The 25,588-nt window shown below is 43.0% G+C and overlaps 1 protein-coding gene and 1 long non-coding RNA gene across 2 annotated transcripts in view; one reads left to right on the plus strand and one right to left on the minus strand.

The window, feature by feature from the left end:
- Positions 1-21,394, minus strand: part of FAM120A (family with sequence similarity 120 member A) — a 118,536-nt gene extending 97,142 nt beyond the window's left edge. The window contains exon 1 of the mRNA XM_069575625.1: positions 20,678-21,394. Coding sequence (XP_069431726.1) covers positions 20,678-21,151 — 474 coding nt within the window. The 5' untranslated portion in view covers positions 21,152-21,394. The remainder of the gene's footprint in view (positions 1-20,677) is intronic.
- Positions 21,395-21,431: 37 nt separating this feature from the next.
- Positions 21,432-23,873, plus strand: LOC138433297 (uncharacterized). The gene is made up of 2 exons (XR_011254237.1): positions 21,432-22,187; positions 23,119-23,873. It is a non-coding gene; the product is annotated as an uncharacterized lncRNA (long non-coding RNA).
- The last annotated feature ends 1,715 nt before the right edge of the window (positions 23,874-25,588 follow it).

A 25,588-nucleotide genomic window follows, 5' to 3' on the forward strand; every position in this document is an offset into this window, starting at 1 on the left:
AGCTAAGGGACTCAGTCATACCTATACATGTATTCATTCTCCCCCAAACTCCTCTCCCATCCAGGCTGCCAGATAAATCAATCAGAGTTCCATGTGCTATACAGTAGGACCTCATTGGTTATCCTTTTTTTTTTTTTTTTGGTTATCCATTTTAAATACAGCAGTGTATACTGGTCCATCCCAAACTCCTTAAGTATCTTTTACCCCATCCTCCTCCTTTCCCCTGCAACCATAAATTTGTTCTGTAAGTCTGTGAATCTGTTTCTGTTTTATAAGTTCATTTGATTAAATATCTTAATCCTCTCCCAAAGCACATCTAACAAATAACAAATAGTTGTCTGCTAGAATTAATCTCCTAAAACAAAAGATAAAGGAGCCTGCTCAGTCTGACTCTTTGTAACCCCATAGATGTAGCCCGCCAGGCTCCTCTATCCATAGAATTCTTTAGCCATTACTTTCTCAAAGGGATCTTCCCAAGTGAAAGTCGCTCAGTCGTGTCCGACTCTTTGCGACCCCATGGACCATACAGTCCATGGGATTCTCCACGCCAGAATACTGGAGTGGGTATTCTGAGCCACCAGGGAAGGCCAATTAATCTCCTAAAACAAAAGATAAAGGAATCTCACCCTTAAGTGAACACAGACTTCAAATCTAAAGCAAGGTATATAACTGAATCACTTTGCTGTACACCAGAAACTAACACAACATTGTAAAGCAAGTGAAAATCGCTCAGTCTTGTCCGACTCTTTGCCACCCCATGGACCATACAGTCCATGGAATTTTCCAGGCCAGAATACTGGAGTGGGTAGCCTATCCCTTCTCCAGCAGATCGTCCCAACCCATGAATCGAACCAGGATCTCCTGCATTGCAGGCGGATTCTTTACCAATTGAGCTATCAGGGAAGCCAATCAACTGTACTTCAATAAATAATAATAAAGCAACGTCAAGCAATCTGTGCCCTTTGCTCATCTTTCATCCTGTTCATCTTTCCTATTTCAATTACCATGAGTGATGGGGAGGAAAATCAAAAAGTCCAAGTTCCAGTTCTGGCTTGATGCCCAACCTATCTGGTGAGGAAGGTAAAATTCATGAATCTTCAAGGTTCTTTCACCTTCTCAAATTCTAGTATTCTTCCCTACTAGTTAACATCTATTATGCCTTTATCTGAGGAAAGGCTACATGGCCTTAAGAGCCACCGTGTAACAGAAATGCAAACTTCCCTAGTGGCTCAGTGGTAAAGAATCTGCCTGCCAACGCAGAAGATGCAGGTTCGATCCCCAGGTCAGGAAGATTCCCCTGGAGTAGGAAATAGCAACCCACTCCAGTATTTTAGATGGGATAACCCCACGGACAGAGGAGCCTGGCCAGCTATAGTCCATGGGGTTGCAAAGGGTCGGACATGACTGAGTACAGAACATTAAACATTAAATCCTTTTCAGTAAAGGAACAATGCAAGTATGGCCTAACAGTTACTCGATTAGGGAAATAAAAACCTCACAGAACACCTAAATGAAAGAGTCTGGTTGATGAATACAACATGACTCTGCATTTGTACAAGCACACATCATTGTAAACCTCATACAGAGAATAAACTTTAACATGCACAATGTAAAAAAATTTGCCAGCAGTCAGGAACACTAGGCCAGATGCAAACTGACAAATGTGCTGAACTGTACTATAAGCTGTCTGTCACAGGGGTGCCGGTGAATGCTGCAATCATTTTCACATGTGTAAGGTTGGGGTAAATGGGCAGGAGATGATCTGGGTGTCTCCCTGTCAGAGAATGGGCTTACAAATGCGCAAAGGGAGGAGGCTAGCATGCTCCTGTGATGGCTAGCATGCTCCTGTGGTGTTGGGCTAGCCATGGAGAGATCCACAGATGACAACACAGACAGTCACAGAAATCATCAGAGGTAAGCATGTGCACGTGGGCTGGTCTATAAACACACACATACATCTCCTATCTGTCAGCAGAGAGCCAAGAAGCAGCAGCACTCCAGGAGAAAGAACATCTATACTCCAATCGGGTTTCTAAATACCATTCTCCACTAAAAGGGACCAGAGCCTTTGGGAAAAAGTGGGTAACGCCAGGGCAGAGAAGTCCAAGATGAGCCTGGAACATCTACCTTGTGGTGCCAGGAAGGAAGGCAGTGTTCACAAAACAAAGGATAGGGTATGTCAGCGGCACACAAAAGCCCACCTGAAAGATGCCCAATGACCAAAGCTGAAACGATTTGTGCTACAAAATAAATATCGTAGTGCTGGGTATAACCAAAGTGCACAATGAACACATGAGTCGATACTGATAAAATACATACATAAAGGGGAAAAGAAGAGACAACTCTTCCCCCCAGAATAATTCAAATAGTAATGTAAAACCCCTTCCCAACAGGTGTCGTTTAAGCCCCACCCCTCCCTTTGAATGCATGCTGCACTTTATGACAGCCTCCAAAGAACCAAACCAGCAAAGAGGACAACAGACGTGACACTGAGCAGATGCCCCATGAACGCCACTGTACAGCAGGTGGGCACTGCACCCCTGGAGCATTCTCTCCAAATCGCTAGAAGACACCAGACAGCTCAAACTGCAGGCCAGCCTACGAAATGCCTGATCAATTCTCCAAAAGTGCTGAGGTCACACAGAGACTAGCAGAAGCCAGAGGTCACTAAGGGAGACAAGATGCCTAAAGGCAACAGGGAATCCAAAACAGATACAAGTGGAAAATGGAAGATATCTGAATGAAATCCACAATGCAGTTAATGGCACATTTGTTGTTTTTCAGTCACTAAGTCATGTCTGACTCTTTGTGACCTCATGAACTGTAGCATGCCAGGCTTCCCTGTCCTTCACTACTTCCCAGCGTTTGCTCAAACTCATGTCCATTGAGTTGATGATGCCATCTAACCATCTCCTCCTCTGTTGCCCTCTTCTTCTACTCTCAATCTTTCTCAGCACCAGGGTCTTTTCCAATAAGCTGGCTCTTCACGTCAGGTGGCCAAAGTATTAGAGCTTCTGCATCAGGCCTTCCAATGAATATTTAAGGTTGATTTCCTTTAAGATTGACTGGTTTGATCTCCTTGCAGTCCAAGGGGCTCTCAAGTTTCTTCTCCAGCACCACAATAAGAAAGCATCAATTCTTCAGTGCTCAGCCTTCTTCACGCAACTCTCACATCCATACATGACTACTGGAAAAACCATAGCTTTGACTATACAGACCTTTGTTGGCAAAGTGATGTCTCTGATTTTTAATACACTGTCTAGGTCTGTCATAGCTTTTCTTCCAAGGAAAAGGCATCTTTTAACTTCATGGCTGCAGTCACCATTCACAGTGATTTTTGAGCCCAGGAAAATAAAATCCGCCACTGTTTCTACTTTTTCCCCATCTATTTGCCATGAAGGGATGGGACCGGATGCCATGATCTTGGTTTTTTGAATGTTGAGTTTTAAGCCAGCTTTCTCACTCTTTTCTTTCACCCTTATCAATAGGCTCTTTAGTTCCTTTTTGCTTTCTGCCATTAGCATGGTATCATCTGCATATCTGAGGTACGAATGCTAATTTTTTAGTTTTAATACTTTCAAACTATTAACTAGGATGTTAACATGTATGGAAGCTGAGTGAAGGATATTTAGGAACTCTCTGTACGATTTTTGCAACACTACTATCAACCAAAATTATTCCCAAGTTAAGTTTATTTTAAAAAGAAAAAACAAAAGTCTGCAAGACACTGGGAGATTGTTTTAAACTATTTCATCAGGGGAACAAGGCACGGAAAGGCATGAAAGGCAAAGTCTCCAAGAGTCTATCATATGAAAACATAACTCTCCCCAGACAGTCCAACTGAGGGAAGCAGGAAAGCCCAACGCAGATGGCATAAACCTGTGAATGGATGGATAAAATCCAACAACCAAGAATACCTGTAAGAGGTCCAGTGAACAATTCAAGACTCACATCAAAGAGCCTGGTAAAGAATCTGGGGCAGAGAACTGGATGGGATGAAAAGAAGACTCAATGCAAGGTTTGGGTGAAAATAGGAAAATGCCTGGGTTGTATCAAAACAAAGCCTGACAGGCAGTTATTTAATTAAAAATAAAAATTAAATTCTAGAGATTAAGCTTCTTAGGATCAGGGTCTAACAGGTATCAGTTGTTCTTGCTCCTGTAAGTGTGTCTTCTGGTCTGAACATCTCCCACTCCTGTTTCCCATCTTATCTACTCTATCCGTTTCCCTGTGTCTGTTTCCTCAATTCTCTAGCCTTCCAGCTCCTGGCTCAGACTGGGCACGTGATGCTTAATGAACACGGTGTTTCTAGTTCTTAATTCTAATTTTAGAAATGAGTAAAAACTATCAAATGCAATGTTGGGAAAACTATTCCAATTTGAATTCCCAAAGAGTATAAAAGCAAGCTAAAAAATTAAGCCCTGAGACCTACCTACTTACAGGTGATAAAGAAGGGGTTAAGGCCTCCTGTGAGAGTGAGTCAGACTTGGAATTATGCATACCTTCTTAAAGAAAACCCCAGGAGAGGAACCAAAGACCACCCACCACCTTAAAAGGCACCAGGCCTTGACTGATTTTTGCCATGGCTGCCACCACCACTGCATCAAAATGTGGCTCCAGATCAAGGGTGTGAAACCCTGGAGCTCCTGTGTACACAGCACAGAGCATTCAGTGTTGACTCTTGATACGTGTTATGGTATCACAACCAAGCTAGAAACCACCAAACACCTCACCTCACCTCTCCACCCAGAAACACGGTGTCACCAAGAAACACGGTGTCACCAAGAAACACAGTGTATACAAGATCTTCATGTTCAAGATCTTCAGTAGTTGGCAAAGCGCCCTATTTTTGGTCCCAATGAAGTACTTTATATTTAGCTAGGGGTAACTTTATGCTACTATATTTTTGCCACAGAATCTTAGGTAAATCTTTTTATTTTAATAGTTTTAATTTTCATTATTAAAAAGGCAGCTATATCAAAAATTCACTGTTTTTTACAAAGAATAATGACTAAAGAATTCTCAAGCTACTTTGCAAGTGTATTTATTTGTTAATGCTGAAAGCAGCTATGGGGAAAGTCCAATAAGAATGAAAAAGTAACACTGTTACTTCCTCCTAATCTCCAGTGAAGAAGCACTTACACAGTGAGGTTTTCTATCTCTGGCACCAGGTAGGTGAACTCCACTACCTATTTTCTGTACTTCCATTTCTTCATCTATACTCCCCTACCTTAGAGGGTAGCTGTGATGATTAAATGAGTTACTACATGTAAACAGCTCAGAATCATTCACAAAAAATAAGCACTCAACAAATGTCAGTACTATTTACTTTTAGTAAGCTCTGTGAGAAAGGATCTGCTTGTTCATGGCTTGCAGGACCTAAGTTCTCTGACACAAAGGAAAAAATACCCTATGTGGTTCTTCTTTAGAATAATTTTCAGAAGCTCAGGGAATAACGTGACACATCCTCCAACCAACTGCCAGATTTAAAAGATGTAATTTAACCTGAACAGAAGAGGCTATAAGTTGAGCTAAACACTGAGAAAAAAAAAAAAAATCAGGCTCTGACCTTTATCCAAAGAATTCTAGACGCTAGGTTTTATTTAGATGGGTAAGACTTATTCAGGCTATTTACTACCTACTCAAGTAGGGCTGTTTCAAGCAGACCCCATTTCCCCCTCAGTCAGTCTCTCCCATCGGAAGTTTACAAAAGCCTCTTATCCTTATCCAGAGGTCAGACAGAATGAAAACCACAATCATAGAAAACTAACCAAACTGATCACATGGACCACAGCCTTGTCTAATTCAATAAAACTATGAGTCATGCCGTGTAGGGCCACCCAAGACGGAGAGGTCATGGTGGAGAGTTCTGACAAAACGTGGTCCACTGGAGAAGGGAATGGAAAGCCACTTCAGTATTTTTGCCTTGAGAACCCCATGAACGGCATGAAAAAGCAAAAAGATAGGACACTGAAAGATGAACTCCCCAGGTCAGTAGGTTCCCAATATGCACTGGAGAAGAGTGGACAGAGAACTCCAGAAAGAACAAAGCAATGGAGCCAAAGCAAAAACAACACCCAGTTGTAGATTTGACTTAGAAACCTGGAATGTTAGGTCCATGAATCAAGGTAAGTTAGAAGTGGTTAAGCAGGAGATGGCAAGAGTGAATATCCATATTTTAGGAATCAGTGAACTAAAGTGGATGGAAATGGGTGAATTTACTTCACATGACCATTATATCTACAGCTGTGGACAAGAATCCCTTAGAAGGAAAAGAGTAGCCCTCATAGTCTACAGAAGAATCCAAAATGCAGTACTCAAAATGGTTGCAATCTCAAAAATGACAGAATGATCTCTGTTCCTTTCCAAGGCAAACCATTCAATATCACAGAAATCCAAGTCTATGCCCCAACACTAATGCTGAAGAAGATGAAGTTGAACAATTCTATGAAGACTTATAAGACCTTCTAGAACTAACACCCAAAAAAGATGTCCTTTTTATTATACAGTACCGGAATGTAAAAGTAGGAAGTCAAGAGATACCTGGATTAACAGGCAAATTTGGCCTTGGAGTACAGAATGAAACAGGGCAAAGGCTATCAGAGTTTTACCAAGGGAATGCACTGATCGGAGCAAACACCCTCTTCCAACAACACAAGAGAAGACTCTAAACATGGACAACACCAGACGGTCAATACCGAAATCAGACTGATTTTATTCTTTGCAGCCAAAGATGGAGAAGCTCTGTACAGTCAGCAAAAACAAGACTGGGAGCTGACTGTGGCTCAGATCATGAACTCCTTATTGTGAAATTCAAACTTAAATCAAAGAAAGTAGGGAAAACCACCAGGCCATTCAGGTTTGACATAAATCAAATCCCTTATGACTATACAGTGGAAGCGACAAATAGATTCAAGGGATTAGATCTGATAGAGTGTGTGAAGAACTATGGATGAACGTTTGTGAAACCATACACAAGGCAGGGATCAAGACCAGCCCCAAGAAAAAGAAATGCAAAAGGCAAAATGGCTGTCTGAGGAGGCCTTACATATAGCTGAGAAAAAAGAGAAGTTAAAGGTAAAGGAGAAAAGGAAAGATATACCCATTTGAATGCAGAGTTCCAAAGAACAGCAAGGAGAGATAAAATAAGCCTTCCTCAGTGAAGAAACAGAGGAAAACAATAGAACTGAAAGACTAGAGGTCTTGTCAAGAAAATTAGACACCAAAGGAATATTTCAAGCAAAGTAGGGCACAAATAAAAGACAGAAATGTCTTAATCTCTCCTAACACAAGCAGAAGAGATTAAGAAGAGGTGGCAAGAATACACAGCAGATCTATACAAAAAAAGATCTTCACAACCCAGATAACCACGATGGTGTGATCACTCACCTAGAGCCAGACATCCTGGAATGCAAAGTAAAGTGGGCCTTAGAAAGCTGGTGGAGGTGATGGAATTCCAGTTGAGCTGTTTCAAATCCTAAAAGATGATGCTGTGAAAGTGCTGCACTCAATATGCCAGCAAATTTGGAAAACTCAGCAGTGGCCACAGGACTGGAAGAGGTCAGTTTTCATTTCCAATCCCAAAGAAACGCAATGCCAAAAAATGCTCAAACTACTGTAAAATTGCACTCATCTCACATGCTCGCAAAGTAATGCTCAAAATTCTCCAAAACAGGCTTCAACAGTACGTGAACTGAGAACTTCCAGATGTTCAAGATGGATTTAGAAACTCAACATTTAGAAAACTAAGATAAAAATAAAAATAAAAATAAAAAAGAAAAAAAAAGAAAACTAAGATCATGGCATCTGTTCCCACCACTTCATGGCAAATAGATGAGGAAACAATGGAAACAATGAGAGATTTTATTTTCTTGGGCTCCAAAATCACTGCAGATGGTGACTGAAGCCACGAAATTAAAAGACACTTGCTCCTTGGAAGAAAAGTTATGACCAACCTAGACAGCATATTAAAAAGCAGAGACATTACTTTGCCAATAAAGGTTCATCTAGTCAAAGCTATCGTTTTTCCAGTAGTCATGTGTGGATTTGAGAGTTGGACTATAAAGAAAGCTGAGCACTGAAGAATTGATGCTTTTGAACTGTGGTGTTGGAGAAGACTCTTGAGAGTCCCCTGGACTGCAAGGAGATCAAACCAGTCCATCCTAAAGGAAATCAGTCCTGAATATTCATTGGAAGGACTGATGCTGAAGCTGAAGCTCCAGTACTTTGGCCACCTGATGGGAAGAACTGACTCATTGGAAGAGACCCTGATGCTGGGAAAGATTGAAGGCAGGAGGAGACGGGGTCAAGAGAGGATGAGATGGTTGGATGGCATCACCAACTCGACAGACATGAGTTTGAGTAAACTCCAGGAGTTGGTGATGGACAGGGAAGCCTAGCAAGCTGCAATCCATGTGGTCACAATGAGTCAGACAAGACTGAGTGACTGAACTGAACAAGTAGAGCTGAAAAGTGAGAACATTAAAGTCAATGCCAATTTGGTGGAAGATTTTACTGTTGTTTAAAGAGCAATTTCACTGTCATGACATACATTAGTAATGTCTCTAAAAGTAAATCTTTCCTCCTCAGGAAATCTGAAATTGTGGCTGAACAAAGTTTTTTTACCTTATATAGCTCTTGGTTATTCTATAAGAATTGTTAACAGTGGTCTTAAAAGCAAGGAAAATCAATTTCTTTTAAAATAAGGGAGTGGCACATGAAAAGATTCTCCACCTCATTAGTCATAGGGAAATGTATATCAAAACCACAATGAGATATCATTTCACACAAATTAAGATGGCTGCTGCTGTTAAGTCGCTTCAGTCGTGTCCAACTCTGTGCAACCCCACAGACGGAAGCCCAACAGGCTCCCCCGTCCCTGGGATTCTCCAGGCAAGAACACTGGAGTGGGTTGCCATTTCCTTCTCCAATGCATGAAAGTGAAAAGTGAAAGGGAAGTCACTCAGTCATGTCCGACTCTTAGTGACCCCACAGACTACAGCCTACGAGGCTCCTCCGTCCATGGGATTTTCCAGGCAAGAGTACTAGAGTGGGGTGCCATTGATGGCTACTATAAAAAAAAGAGAAGTAAGCAAGTGTTGGCGAGTATTTGGAAAAACCTGAATCCTCACACGCTGGTGGAAATGTGAAATGATGCAGTTGCTAAGGAAAATGGTATAACAGATCTCAAAATATAAAATCATCATATGAACCAGCAATTCCATTTGTGGGCATATACTCAAAAGAAATGAAGGCAAAGATTCAAACAGATATTTGCACCCCCATTTTCACAGCAACATTATTCATGACAGCCAAGAGGCAGAAGCAACTTAAGTGTCCACTGACAGATGAACAGATAAGCAAAATGGGGTCTATCCACACAACACATTATTATTCAGCCTCAAAAAGGAAGGAAATTCTGACAAATGCTACAATACAACGAACCTCAAGGACATCATGCTCAGTGAAATAAATGCAGTTAAAAAAAATTAATTCTGTGTGATCCCACTCATATGAGGTAGTCGGATGCATGGAGACAAGAAAGTAAAACGGTGCCTGCCAGAGGCTGGCAGAGGGGATGGGGAGTTAGTGCTCAATGAGCACAGTTCCGCTTGGGAAAGATGAGAAAGTTCTGAAGACTGACGGTAGTGACTGCATGACAGTGTGAAAGTGGTTTTGCATCCAGATATGGAAGGCTGGCTACACTCACTGTACTCTGTCATTTTACATCAGGGATTTGAGCATCTTAGGATTTTGGTCTCTGAGGGGGATCTTGGAATCAGTCATCTGCATATACCCAAGGGAAGTTTGTGAAAGTGAAAGTGAAGTCGCTCAGTCGTGTCCGACTCTTTGTGACCCGTGGACTGTAGCCCACCAAGCTCCTCCATCCATGGGATTCTCCAGGCAAGAATACTGGAGTGGGTTGCCATTTCCTTCTCCAGGGGATCTTCCTGATCCAGGGATCGAACCCAGTTCTCTCATATTGCAGGCAGACGCTTTAACCTCTGCACCACCAGGGAAGCCTTAATTACATTTAAAAACAGTTAAAATGGTAAAACTTTTGTTATGTATATAGGTTATCACAATTTAAACAATAAAAATATATAATGATAAAAAGAGAGTGGCACCCCATCTCCCTGTCTTCTCAGGAAACCTAGGCACTTGGTGCCAAAACACAACTTCCTACTTGTCAAAAGAGAAATTTTATCTTTCCTTTGAGTAATGACAATATATATGTAATGTATAGTATCTGCCAGCTTACATAAAAGGGTGAGATTTCTTCTTTGCAATCTCTTTAGCATGTTGTCTGTGATGCAACTGCAATCTGTTTCAATGCTTATTCAATAAAAAAAACTCTTCTTTCTCTGCTTTAAAAAAATTAGAGTGAATGTCATGAGAAATGCAAGTTAAACTTCATAAATTTTTAAAATAAAATGATAAAAGGAATGTAGAAATACCAACATCATTTGTATTCAGTGTTTATTCAGCCTACGATATTAATCTAATGATTCCATTAACTCCTAGCAATATTCAAGTTTTGGAATTTAGAAAAATGAATCTCAGATTGACGCAATCTATTTCAAAGGGGTGACACCTGCAAACTCTTTTATTTAAAAGTTTTATGGCTCACATAAGTACACAGGCATGGTTCACAGGAGTGAAGGTGAAAGTCACTCAGTCATGTCCAGCTCTTTGCAACCCCATGGATGAGAGTCCGCCAGGCTCCTCTGTCCTTGGAATTCTCCAGGCAAGCATACTGGAGTGGGGAGCCGTTCCCTTCTCCAGGGGAATCCTCCCAACTCAGGGATCGAACCCAGGTCTCCTGAACTGCAGGCAGATTCTTTACTGTCTAAGCCATGAGGAAAGCCCCCACATAAGTACAGGAGATTGAAAACCCACGGAGTCTATGCTTATCCAAGCAGTCAAGTGAGGCCCTCCTTGTCTGGACTGGCTGGCACTCCTGCTCATGAAGATGAACAGTACACTCCAGAGCCATGAAAACTCAACCCTCCAGTAATATCCCTTTCAGTATATCTCCCCACAATACTTAGCCTAATATCAACAGGGTAGCTTCGATTTTTCCAAAGAAATAAATTTATTCCAGAGACAAGTGGGAGGCAAGTAACCAGGGTACAAAAGAAACACGCTTCTAGATCACATATCCTTAATTTCACAGATTCACCATCACCTCTGCAGATAAATCAGTGTACCAAATTCAACTCTACACTAGTTCTAAGATGCCTAGGAACAAGGTTTGATAAAAGTCATGTGTAAGAAGGGAGAAATGATGGCTAACTTCAGCCAATTACCCTAAGCAGTCACCCCTTTTATTCTTCAACACAACTCCTAAATTAAGCAGCATAAAGTGTTTACTCAAAGATAAAGCCTCTGTGCCAGGTGAGCAAGCTGAGACTACTTACCTATGAAATGACAAGACTCTGGGTTTGAACACAAACTTTCTACCATCTTTCTGCTATCAGTGCCTCGCAAAGGGGACTGAATAGTGGTCGTCATCCATCAGAGGACTTACTTTCTAGAGAAAATAGTGTTGTTAGGCAGACTCTTTGAGAAAACATAAACATAAGTAAAAAACAAATGATGTCAGCTATATAGAGACATTTGCAGGATTTTAGAGTATTTCTAGCTGAACTCTGATTCATTTACATTTAATTGTTCTATTTATAAAATTCTTTCTATAAATCCACTGGAAAATAAATCTAACTTTTCAAATCCTAAAGTATCACTTTCCTAGCGTGAGGGTTGAGAAAATAGGTAAAGGAAATCAAAAGGTACAAGCTTCCAGTTATAGTTGACCCTGAACAACCGGGAGGGAGGTGTTGACGGGCACCAATTCTCCACACAGTCAAAACTCTGTGTATAACTTTATAGTTCGTCCTCCATCCATGGTTCTGCATCCACTGATTCAACCAACCACAGATTTAGTTGTAGGACTGTAATATTTACTATTGAGAAAAAAATCCACATACAAGTGGAGCTGCACTGTTCAAACTTGTGCTATTCAAGGGTCATCTCTATCTGGAGGAGGGCATGGCAACACACTCCAGTATTCTTGCCTGGGGAATCCCCATGAACAGAGGAGCCTGGCGGGCTACACACAGTCCATGGGGTTGCAAAGAGTCGGACACCACTGAGAGACTAAGCACAGTATACTTGAAAGTTGCTGAGAAGGCTTAAAAATTCTCATCATAAGAAAAAAAAAGTATAACTATGTATGGTGATGAATGTTAACTAGACTTACTGCAGTGATCATTTCAAAATATATAAATATAATGAATCATTATGCTGTGCACCTGAAACTAACATAATGCTGTATACCCACTACATCTGAATTTTTAAAAAAGAAGTAACTCCTCTTCATATTATGAGGCATTTATTCCTGTGGTCAGTTTCTTACTAAGACTGGAATGTGTAGTATGTTTTAATTAATTCCTGTCCACTCTATGAATTCTCATTGTATAAAACAAAATGAAGAGCACTGTGGGTCTAGAAATATATTAGAGAGAAGGTATGTATATTTATGTATCTTATTTAGAAAACTAAGTTGCAATTCTTTTTAATTACTTCTCTTCCTGTTTCAAACATTTATATGGCTTTACTAAGGCCCAAAGCCTAGAATTCTCTGACTTCTTATCACCAGGATTTCCTAGTACTGGCACTGCTGATATTTCGGGAATGGGCAATTCTTTACTGTGGGGCTGAACTGCGCATTGTAGAACATTTAGCAGCATCCCTAGCCTGCAGCTGAAATGCCTTCAGTTGTGACAATCAAAAATGTCTCTACACACTGTCAAAACCACCAGTCCCCAGCCCCAGTTGAGAACCACTCACTACTCTTCACTGACTAAACAGACTGTCCTATGGCATCAAAGTTCCAAACACTGACTGGGGAAAAGGAGCCCCAGCTTCCATTACACACCTTAAAGGATTCCATTCGTTTCTGTTATATTCACTCCTCCATGCCTGGCCTATAACAGGCACTCAATATTTGCTAAAGAGACAGTGAATCATCATTGGGAACAAGTCAGAAAAGAGAGTATAAGAAATTTAAGGTGAGAAAATAAATCTTACTTAATGGCCACTGATCCAAGTTTTAAAAGAAAATAATTACATTTGTCTGCCTATATAAATAGAACAAGGCAAATATATAATTAACAAGCTGAATGCCTATACTAAGCATACAGGAGGAGTAAAATTAGTCCCCAGTCTCAAGCAGCTTATAGTTAGTGGGAGAGGTACATACACAGGTAGCGATAATAAAGCTTTTGAGATGGGCTTTGTGGTAGAAGTAAAATTCTAACATGCGAAAGTGGAGTAGACAAGAGGGAGCAACATCAGCAGTTAGGAAACAGTGAACAGTCCGGTCGGGAGTATTTTAAAAGTATAATAGAATTGTGAATATGACAGAAGGTAGAATGGACTCAGATTGCAGGAGGGTCTAAAAGCCGACATAGTAAGTTTGGATTAAGGGTTCCGTTCTAGTCGCTGCCAGGAGAGTGACGCACCTGACGACCCTGCAGGCTGCTCTGACACTGTGTGCAAGAGGAGTTCCACTGTCGACACCAGGCATGGGGGCCCAGACACATCCAGAGGCAATCCAGACTAACACCCACAGTAAAGACACAATTTCATATAATGATATTTACCCTTAGTATATGTCTTGCATTCTACTTTTTGTTCTATTTTATTGTGTCAACTTTTCTAAGTGCCAATAAACACCCAATAATTCGGTTTTACAACCCACCAGCACATTTGCAAGGCACTTAGGCCTTTTCGATAAATTTCGTGAGTTCATATGTTGGGGATACTAGAAATGAGGAAGAGAATTGTGAGAGGCTGCTGGGCTAGGACTGACGTGTCATACTGCAGGGAGTGGAGGATGGAATGATAAAAATGTTAAAGATGATTCTAGGGTGGTTAAGTGTAACTTTGAAGTGGGTGACCATGAGGTTCAAACCAGTTAGGGCTAAAAGTGAAACCAGAACAGGCTGGGAGAAGAGAAAATTGTGGAAAGTGAAAACAGAATGCAGGATACATCAGCAGTGGTCAGGTTCTCGGGGGGGGGGGCATGCAGTTTGAAGTCTTATCATTCTTCCTGATAATCATGGGGAACAAACTCCAGGGTAACTAAAGTGAAATTACAACAGTCACTAGAGGTGAGTAATCTGAGGCCAGATGACAGATGAAAATAGTTTGTGTGCTGAATGGGATAATGTAGAAACAGTCTCTAAGTGTAAAAAACTAGCTAAACTAGCTGCTCACGTCTTTAAGAACAGTAAAAGGGTACACTGGAATCTGTCAAAAGCTGAAAGAGTATGTGCACAGTTTCGTTTTTAGTCGTTGAGTCTTTCCCAACTCTTTTGAGACCCCCATGGACTGTAACCCACCAGGCTCCTCTGTCCATGGGATTTCCCAGGCAAGAATACTGGGGTGGGTTGCCATCTCCTTCTCCAGAGGATCTTCCCAACCCAGGGATTGAACCCACACTTCTTTGCCACTGAGCCATCAGGGAAGCCCTCTCTGTTATATACTCTTCTCATAATCCCCAATATTATCTCTTTTGAGGTTGACACTATGCACATACAGACTCCCCTGGTGGCTCAGTGGTAAAGAATCCTCCTGCAATGCAGGAGATGTGGGTTCAATCCCTCGGTTGGGAAGATCCCCTGGAGAAGGAAATGGCAACTTACTCCCGTATTCTTGGGAAATTGAAATTACATGGACAAAGGAGCCTGGTGGGCTACAGTTCATCAGGTTGCAAAAGAGCTGGACACAACTTAGAAACTAAACAACAACAATAAAACATAAAAGTTTTGGAGAATTATGGCATTTATGCAAAGTTATATTTCAGTAACTCCAGGAAATGGAAGTACTTTGATAAAAAGGGTTCAACAAGGCGGAAGAGAAGAGGGCAGTGGGCTTTGATAAGTCTAACTTTAATCGTAAAAAAGGCCAGAAGGGGGGGGGGACGTTTAGAAATGGGTGGTAATTGTTGATAAATATCAGTGCTTAAGTCACAAATCGGTGTCTTAAGGGCAAAATCTAGCCTGGAGTCCATTTTGCTTGGCTCAAGGTGTTTTTAAAATGGGATGATTTCAAATATAAATCTGATTTCTGACTTCCTTGAAAAATCTCAAGGTCTGGCAAAGTTGCCTCTATAGTCTTGTAAGGCTTTTAAAATGTGCACACTCTTGGATCCACCATGTATGTGTGTCATACCATTTGTAGGAGATGGATAAATTATGGAACACTACTGCATTCAGAGAAGGCGATGGCACCCCACTCCAGTACTCTTGCCTGGAAAACCCCATGGATGGAGGAGCCTGGTAGGCTGCAGTCCATGGGGTTGCAAAGAGTCGGATAAGACTGAGCGACTTTCCTTTCACTTTTCACTTTCATGCATTGGGCAAGGAAATGGCAACCCACTCCAGTGTTTTTTCCAGAAGAATCCCAGGGACAGGGGAGCCTGGTGGGCTGCTGTCTATGGGGTAGCACAGAGTCAGACACGACTGAAGCAACTTAGCAGCAGCTTGGCAGCATGGCATTAAAAGACGTTTACTACTTGGAAGGAAAATTATGACCAACCTAGATAGCATATTCAAAAGCAGAGACATTACTTTGCCGACTAAGGTCCTTCTAGTCAAGGCTATGGTTTCTCCAGTGGTCATGTATGGATGTGAGAGTTGGACTGTGAAGAAAGCTGAGCGCCGAAGAATTGATGCTTTTGAACTGTGGTGTTGGAGAAGACTCTTGAGAGTCCCTTGGACTGCAACGAGATCCAACCAGTCCATTCTAAAGGAGATCGGTCCTGGGTGTTCTTTGGAAGGAATGATGCTAAAGCTGAAACTCCAGTACTTTGGCCACCTCATGCGAAGAGTTGACTCATTGGAAAAGACTCTGATGCTGGGAGGGATTGGGGGCAGGAGGAAAAGGAGACGACAGAGGATGAGATGGCTGGATGGCATCACTGACTCGATGGCCATGAGTCTGAGTGAACTCCGGGAGTTGGTGATAGGGAGGCCTGGCGTGCTGCGATTCATGGGGTTGCAGAGAGTCGGACATGACTGAGCGACTGAACTGAACTGAAAGAAAGCAAATTGCTGAATAATGTAGTGATCACATTAATATTAAAACTAAAACTACTATGATAATATATGATATATAGAATATACATAGGGAGCTGCTGTGGAAAACAGTATGGTGATTCCTTGAGAAATTAAACATAGAAATACCAAATGACCCAGCAATCCCACTCCTGGGTACATATCCCAAAGGACTGAAAACAGGGACGCCCAAAAGATTTTTGCACAACCATGTTCACAGGCGCACCATTCATCAGTGCTATTCACTTGGCTATTTCACAATAGCCCAAAGGGGAAGTAACCCAAGAATCCATAAAGTAAACGTGGTTCATCCATACAACAGAGTATTATTCAGACAGAAAAAAGGAAGGAAATCTGACACACTGTTATAATATGGATGAACCTTGAAGACGGTAGGCTAAATCAAATAAACCAGTCACCAAACTGCCACACTTCAAGAACACAGATATTTTTAAATGAGTATTTTAAATGGATGGCTGGTTTGACTTATAATGTGGTCAACTCAGAATTCTAAGTATTCCCTGATCTATCAGTGCTCTTTAAGAATAAAAGCATATTGCAAGTTTTCAGTGTCTCCTAGATAGAAACTGTGCTATCCAGAGCTGCATTTTTGCTATCAGCTCTGACCTGAGAGTGAACTGCGGGTAGGCACACCCCTATAGCATTCTTACACAATGAAACTGAACTTTGACTTCAGCACACTACTTCCCTCTTAAAGAGGTTACTGGTTACCTTTCCCCAGACACTGCTCAATCAGCAATCCCATTTCTTGCCATATAAAATTAGCAACAAAACACTGAGGGCTAAAGGAGACAGTGCCATGAGAGAGAACCTAGCATGGAACTCCCTACAGAGTAGTCCCTCTACCCCCATCACCGACACAAAGAAGGAGCATCGCCACAAGATCTCAGGCCACAGGCTAACCTCACATTCTTCCAGTGACTTAAAACACCAGCTTTGCTTTATGTGAGATCTCAGTGAATACACAAGGACTTCATTATAAACCTGCACACCAACACCACCACAAGTCTTGAGGCAGAAACATTTAGGAAAGTTCCAGGAACTTAATGCCACCAAGATTTTTAAGTAAACATCAGTCCTCACTAAGTTTCAAAGGTTATGATGACTCAAGGCACACAAGAGGAAATGCTCCTCACAACGAACAGAAGCCAAATTCAGGCCAGGCAGTTTAATGACCTGAACAAAATTAGCTGATGTGTGGGCCAACCTCTAATGGTTAAAGAAATACAATTATTACTCTAGTGAAGACATACTCTTCTAAGCCAAAAAAGATTTCTCAAAGCAAAGCTGACAGGAAATTAAGCCTTTCTGCCAGTTTACAGAACCCTGGAGAAGGCCAATACAATGGTAGATTTTTATAAGAAAAATGCTTCATATGCCCAACATTATATATGGTGAGATGCTTTTGTAAATTGCTTTGCCAATTTTTACTTAACCTTTAATTAAAAAAAAATTATACAACAAAATTAACTTTTATTTACTTTTGATATATAGCGCTACACTTTTAAAACATGCTACCACCACAACCATCAGGCTACAGAACAGTTCCATCACCTCAAAAAGCTCCCCCCTGTTGTCCCTTTATATTCACACCTTCATGTAACCTGTCATCTGGTCCCCATTTACAGCCTTATCTGCAAGAGAATGTAATATAAATAGAATCATACCTTTTGAGCCTGGCTTCCTTGTGTGTATCAGTAGTTTCTCCCTTTTTACTGCTAAGCAGTATTACACGGTACCATAGCCTATTTACCTCTTAAAGGATATTTTGGTTGTTTCCAGTTTGAGCTATTATGAACAAAACTACTATGAACAATCAAATATAGTTTTTCTGTGAGTAATAGTTTCATTAGGAAAACACCCAGGAGTACAACTGCTGGATCATATGGTAAACCCATCTTATAAGAAACTAAGGGAGCTATCTTTCAGGGTGGCATACCATCTTACATTCCCACCAGCCATGTGGGACGATTCCAGTTGCTCAGCATTCTTGCCAGCATTCTGGCATTGCCGGAATTACTTATTTTAGCCATTTCTAACAAGTATGTAGTGATATGCCATCATGGTTTTAATTCACTTAACCATTTTAATAGGCATTTTTCTATAAAACAGTACATGCTGTTTCACTTCCTGAGAGAATGCTGGACATACATTTTCCCCCAAACCATTCCCATGGAGTAAACCATACTACCCCTCAGGGGCTACTGAAATAGGGTTGTTTTATTTGTTTCTAAAGATGCCCCAGAATTACGTGTGCTTTTTACAGCATTTTCTATCTTCTCCCTTGTAAAGTGTCACTTCTTGCTATTAATGGTGTGCTTGCCTATGGCAGACTTTCCTCTGCACCCTTTTCTCAAGCTGACTTTAGAAACAGGTAACTAAGCTTATCAGAATTACATCTGAAAACGAGAGGGCAGTCTACAAAGGAGAAAAGTTGATTCTTCAATGAGGAAACAGAAAGCTTTTTTTTTCTTTCGGATCACTATATCAAAACTTCCTGACCTCTCATTTGGCTGCTGAGAAATTTTTAGCAGCTAAATTTCTTAGGTGTTTTCCAAAAAGGTGAGCCTGCCTGGTAAGTGTACACCAGGGAATTGAGTCATTACTATATTAAACTGTAAAATTAACATTATATTGTGATTCTATATCAGGAATTCAAAGTTTATCTAAAGCAAAGTGATTATACACTCAATTATATCTTGAGTCCAGAAACCTAAATGGAAGTTATGCTCTTAATTCTAGTTTCTTACTCACACATTGGTCAAAATTCTAAGCACCCAGCAGGTGAGACATTTATAGGGGCGCAAAGACAAGTATCAAGAAATTTTACAACTAAAAAAGTATACAGCAGTTCTTTCAAAAGATAGAGACCATGTACAAACACTGAATCTAATCCTAAGTAAAATTTATGATGTTCCTTTGAAAGCCATTTGACTAAAAAGCTCATGGTCTTTTCAGTAGTAAGTAGTTTCCATCTTTGCACAAGACAAAAGTGTTAACACTCAAAGCATCTTCTGGAGGTGAATCACATCAGGGAATTACACTGTCTTACTTCTCAGAGAGCCCAGGCTCCAGGGCAGAAAATGCCAGCAGCAGTCCCTTGCTCTCACCCGATCTTCCCCAGGGACGCAGGCTAGGTCTCTGCCATATTCACAGACCAATCGCAGCTCTTCCAGCAGCCTCGACCCGCAGACTTAGAAACCCTGTCACCAATTGCATTAGGATCGGGGTGGGACTTCCGCTATCACTTTAGGCTTAACCACCACCATCTCAGCACAGGCAAGAGCAGTCAGGAAGTTCGAATTTCACAAACTTTGGGATCAAGCACAGTTCAAGCAGAAATAAAGGAATAACAAAGACACTGGAAGGCAGAGTGGCCAAACTCAGAAAAATAAAACAGCCTCCCCCTAAGAACTGTAAAAGAACAATGAAAAACGAGGCAATCAAAACTCAAGTCAAGGGTCACTGGTTTGCATCTTATCTCTACCCTGGCTACTAGGTCCTGAAGCACTCCTTGGCCTGAGTTCAGGGAGGAGCCCTCTGCCAAAAGGAGAGCAGAATGCTGGACAGCCAAAGCTCTGATTACCTGAGTGCACAGCCCAAAGTGGTGGAGTTCTTACTGTGCAGAGAGAAATAAATCCTGGAAACTGATTCACTGACTTTGCCTGATCCTGGACTACTCTTTTCACATCAGACACACAGAACCAAAGACTTTTTCAAGCAAACTAAATCATAGCACTGACAATATCCCATGATTCTTTGAAACCCAACACACAAAAATCCGACGATTTCTCTAAATACTGTTACCTTACTGGGAACCTGGACCTAGCCCTGCGTTCTCAAGAGAAAGCCAACTCCACAGACCTTGCCCAGGTCGAACCAGGGCGACAGCAGTAGGCAGTGGCTGGAGACCCCTTCCTGTCGCCATCTAGTTCACTTGCTCCCACAAAAAACCTGTTGCTGTTCAAGCCTTCCAAAATCGAAAACCAGCATCTCGTAAAAGTTCAGGTTAGTATTATGCCTGCTTCAAAGTGTGGAGGAATACTCGGGATCGCAGCGAGTGCCACTGCACCTTCCAAGCTTGCAGTTATCCGCTGGTCCTACGGTTCTCGGTCGGCCTGGTGCAGCCGAGGTTCCCAGACCCCGGGCACTCGGCAGCCGGCCGGGCTCCAGGCGGCGCGTCCATTTTGCAGCAGGTCAGACCTGGAGGGGAGAGGCGCCTGCGGTCCCCCGCGCCCAGACCCTCAAACCCGACCCAACTCCAACTTCAGACCCTGGCCTGCCCAGACCCAGACCGCAACCGAATTCCAGACTCCGACCCAGGCCTGGCCCCTGGCCCCAAACCCCAAACCCGGACTCAGGCCCAGACCCCTGGCCCATCCCTGGTCCCCCAAACTCCAGTCTAACCCCGACCCACCCTCCCTCAAATTCAAGCGACCGCTTAAATTCACGCAGACCTACGCCCGGCCTCGGTCTCCAACCCCGCCCCCGGCCCACGCGGACCCCAGTCCGCCTGCTCGCCCGGCTGGCCGCACCTTGACGTGGAAGCGGATGAGCGCCAGGCGGATGCAGTGCGCCATGCAGACGGGCGGCAGGAACCAGACCTTGGGCGGCGGGGTGCCCTTGTTCTGGACATGGCTGACGATCTGCTGTGCCGTCTGGCGCTCGTTGCCCTGCCGCTTGACCCACTCGTGCAGCCGCGCCTTCTCAAGCGCGCCGTTGAAGAAGACGAAGAGCTCGATGTTGCCGCCGAAGCAGGCCTTGGCTAGCGCGGCCAGGTAGCCGAGCATGTGGTTCCACTGGCCGCCGCTCACCCAGTCGGTGTAGAAGCCGCCGTAGAGGCGATGCAGGCAGTTGTCGGCGTCCACCAGCAGGCGCAGCGGCGTGTGCGGGGGCCGCTGCCGCCCGCCGCCCACCAGGCTGCCCCGGGCCAGCTTCTGCAGCTCCACCGGCACCACGGCGCTCGGGCAGTGCTTCTCGATGTAGTCCTGGAAGCCCTGCACGCCCATGGCGGCGGCAGCGGCGGGCGCGGGGCGGCGGGGCGGCGGGGCCGGGGGCGGCGGGGCCGTGGCGCGGGCCGGGGCCGGGGCGGCGGGCTCTAGGGGGGGCCGGGCCGAGCCGCGGGCGCGCTCATGGCCGCTGCGGCCGCCATGTGCTGCCGCCTCCCAGGGCCATGGCGGGGAGGGACCTGCGCCGTGCGCCGCTCCAGGCCCAGGCCAAGCTGAGGCGGCCTCGCGCGGGCGGGCGGGCGGGCGGCGGCGGGGCGGGGCGGCGCCAGCTGACGTACGCGGGCCGGCGGAAGGGGCGGAAGAGGCGGTGCTGCGAACTGAGGGGCCGGTAACCAGAAGAGGGGCCGGTTCCCGGCGGCGCAGGACTCGGGCTCCAGCTCCGAACTTCGGTCCCAGCCCTGGCAGAGTCCGCGAGGCCCAGCCCAGGAAAAGGAGCTCTCGGGCCGCTGTGCCTGCGCGAGTTCCCAGGAGACGTCGGGGCGGTAGCTTCATCTCGTCCCCTTCCTGGTCTCCCAGAGCTGGTCACCGAGGACCACATCCCCGGCTCCAGGATCTGGCCACCCCGGGACGGCCTTATCCCCGGAAGCCGGTCAGGCAGCCCTGTCCCCGTCCGCGATCGGAGCCGGTCACCTCAACGAGGCCGCGTTCGGACCTACGGATCTGGTTACCATGAAAGGAGCCTCATCCCGGAAGTCAGTCACCCTAAGGAAGCCCCATCTTCTTCCCGGGTCCCGTTATTCCGAAGAGGCCCTGTTTCGTCCCCAAGGACCGGTCACCCAGAGGAGGCCCTTTCCTGTCCCTGTGCCTGGTCACCCCCAAGAAGCCCTTATTCTCGAGAGCCGGCCACCTGAGGAGTCCCAAGTTCCATCCCCAGGAGCTGGTCACCCTGAGAAGGCCTCAACCCAATCTTGGGATCTCGTCACCTCGAGGAGGCAGCGTACGTTTTGAGAGCCAATCATCTGAGAAGGCCTAATGCCTGGGGTCTGATCACCCCAAAGAGATCCCGTCCTGGTCCCACAGGGCCAGTCATCCCAAGGTGGGACCAGTGCCCCGGCCGAGGCGGCTGCAGAGGGAAAGGTGGTCAGGAACTGAAAGTCGGGATGTACCTAGGGGGAGGAGTGAGCAGAAGTCCCAAACGGAGAAAGGAATCAGTTTCTGCGCTGTGTGCCCAAGTGTAGTTACCGGGTTTTGGAAGTGATCACCGGCTCTCTCAACTTAATTGCATCGGTATCTTTAACTTGGGAAATAACTCTCCAGTTTCGGTTGTTCACAAGGAGTAGGGTGGTAATTCTGAGGAAGATGGAAAAGTGGCAGGTTGACCCCACTGCCTGCTGGGTTTACTGCTTCACTGCTTTTTTGGCATAAATCTAAAAGCCACGTGAGCAGAACCCTCATTGGCCGTTCCCTTTGAGGTAGCAGATCTCCCTTCAGATAGATCTGACTCAGCCCACTTTTCAAAGTGCTTTCACTGTCTGAAGGAGCTGAAGGCTCTGCTTTTTTGTTTTCACAGTAGTAACATTTCATGGCCCAGACACTGAAATGACAGTCTATAGTGTAATATACAAGTAGCCTTAGTGTCAGATATCACCAAAGAGACTTTAAAAACAGTAGCTCTGTTACAGCACGTGAAATGCCTCCTTTCTATTTGGTTCCAACTGTGAAATATCTATCTTTAACTCTCGCTTTCTGGAGACTGTGCAGCCCCTCCTAAGGAAAATGGTTTAAATCCTTCTTGCTCTAGTAGCATCTTTTGAAATGAGGTCCTTTCAGGACTTCTGTCCCAGAGCTCTGCAGTAATTACTTTTTAAATGAGGTTAATACTGCAAATATATTATGCATCATGAAAATGTTTTTTAAAACAGGTTAATGTCTTATAGAATAAAGCATTTATAAACTCAGAACTCTTAGGAGTTTGGAAGTGGTGTTTTTACTTACCTCCAACTCTCCTGTCCTTTTCTTTTCTGGAGAAACCTCTGTAGAGGAGCAGGCCCAGACAGCAGGTACAGAGCAGATGGAGCCTGCACCCATGAGGTTCCAAGAAGCCTCCATACTCTATTGTCCCTAAAAAGGCAAGTTGAGTTTTTTCATTTCTTATAACTTCACCTCAAGTATAGGCCAGTATGATACATACATCAGTAAAATGCTCTTAGTATCTTGATAAATGTGTTTAATTTAAAAAAAAACAGACTTTAGCAAGTTAAGCCACTCATATACAAAGTTAGTGATGAAGCCAGGATCATATGTTATTTAGAAATACAGTTAGTCATTTAAAGCCACATTAAATACTGACATCCAAAATATTCAAATGTCCTTCTATAATCTACTGTAGGCTCACGGGTTTAGGAGTAGTAGTTCTAATCAGTCGTTGTAATTGAATGTATAGCACTGTGCTCCATATTTACTCATCTATGTACTGTTTTTGTTTTCTTTTAAATATGCTTGCTTTTAAATACTTTGGTGCCAGTGTCTGGGGTTCTGAGAATTAATTTATTTTCACTTTAAGGCAGTATGAAGGACTAAGGTTATGGAATCAGATTACCAAATCTGTCTGGTCCTACCTCTGGGCCCTTGAGTAAATTACTTAAGCTTTTAAAACCTTGGTTTCTCTCATGTGTACAATGAGAGTGTTAATAGTACTTACCTTCCAGATTTTTATAAGGATTAAATGAGATAATTTGTATGCTTGCAAATTTTCAATAAATGTTGACTTTTATAACTATTACTTCCACGTCCCATAATTGTATCAACTTTATCTTTGAGAACATGTAACAGTTATCTTACTTTTTGAAACTTTAAAATTCATTTTTGTAAGTATAAATTCATTTAGGGTTATTTCCCCTATTTAAGTATATGTTCCCATTTAAAAAAAAAAAAACTCTCTTATGTTTTGAGTAACATTATTAGTGGCTGGCAAAATGTTTGGCTGACCCATATTTTATATAATCTTCAAATTCAGAAGTTGGTTGAAGCTAAAATTTTTAAGTGTCAAGGTAAAAACAAACATCTGTATTTAAAATTTAATAAAATTATAATATCTTCTTGGATTCACAATATATAGTAACCAGTGTTTGGGGACTTTCCTAGTTCCAACCACCTGTATCTTTGGACTTTTCACTTAGAGCATATGAGAAAACTTGTTATTTCACCAAGAGATTGCCCTGCAAGCAAGAAAATGATCTGAAAAATAAAAGTGCTAAAAAGACATGGTCCTATGCTTTATAAAATTTAAAAAAAAGAAATTCCAGAAAAAGTTATGATTAAGAGACAAAGAGAACTAGCCCATGGTGTGCAAAATTTACCATTATGTGGAAAACCAATGATAGAAATACGTATTTTTAGCTGTTTCACTGTTTCAGCCAATTTAGTTTTGATTAATTCATCTACTGCCCGACGAAGGAAAATATTACTTATTTTACTTACATGATTCTTTCCAAATTAAAGTGTTTTATAGTAGAATGATAACTTTAATTTTAATAGTAAATATTTTAATATTCTGCTTAGTTGAGACTTCTATCCAATAATAAGGGGGCTTCCTTGGTGGCTCAGATGGTAAAGAGTCTGCCTGCAATGCAGAAGACCCAGGTTCGATCCCTGGGTCAGGAAGATCCCCTGGAGAAGGGAATGGCTATCCACTGCAGTATTCTTGCCTGGAGAATTCCATGGACAGAGGAGCTTGGATGGCTACAGTCCATGGGGTCACAAAGAGTTGAACGTGACTGAGCAACTAAGCACAGCACAGCACAGCCAGTAATAAAAGGTTAAGCTTTCAGTGTTTCAAGTAAGGTGATTGAGACCCATGTACTTATTAGCATATATTAGGAGAGCAGCAGGCTGGGGCTAAGCGTGCAATCTGTGACCCTGGAAGAGAGCAAATTAATCTCTGCTTGGGATTTGAATGTGTAATATTTACCTAGCACTAATCTGCTAATTGTCAATTTAAATTACCTGGAAGAGCACATATGGATCTGCAGTTTTGAGGATTTTGTTGTCGTTTTGGCATTCTGGAATTTAAAAACTGCCTTTTGCCTTTAATTATGTGGATTTAATCCTGTTCTCTTCAGAAGTATGAATTCATTTTCTCTTTCAAGTATATGTTGTAGTTTTAAATTGTACATCAATGAGAAAGCATAAGTGAATTTCATTAAGTGCAGATTTCTCAGGCTTTTCGAGAATAAAGGGAGTTTCCAAATGTTTGGCTGACAAACATTTGATACGATCAATTGGTTACCATCTCAGCTGAAGAACTGGTTACCATTGCTGTACTCACTGATTACTAATTTCCCCTTCCCTAACTCACAACAATCGGGAGTTTTTTGGTGTCCATTCTTTCTAAAATCTGTAAAGAATTGTGTCCCCTCTCCACCACTGGGGAAATGTACAGAGGCCTTCCCAGCATTTCCTGGGTATCCAAGACCTCTTGCTCTCCACATCAGCCAT

Source organism: Ovis canadensis, chromosome 2 (genome assembly GCF_042477335.2).
Source record: "Ovis canadensis isolate MfBH-ARS-UI-01 breed Bighorn chromosome 2, ARS-UI_OviCan_v2, whole genome shotgun sequence".
NCBI lineage: Eukaryota > Metazoa > Chordata > Mammalia > Artiodactyla > Bovidae > Ovis > Ovis canadensis.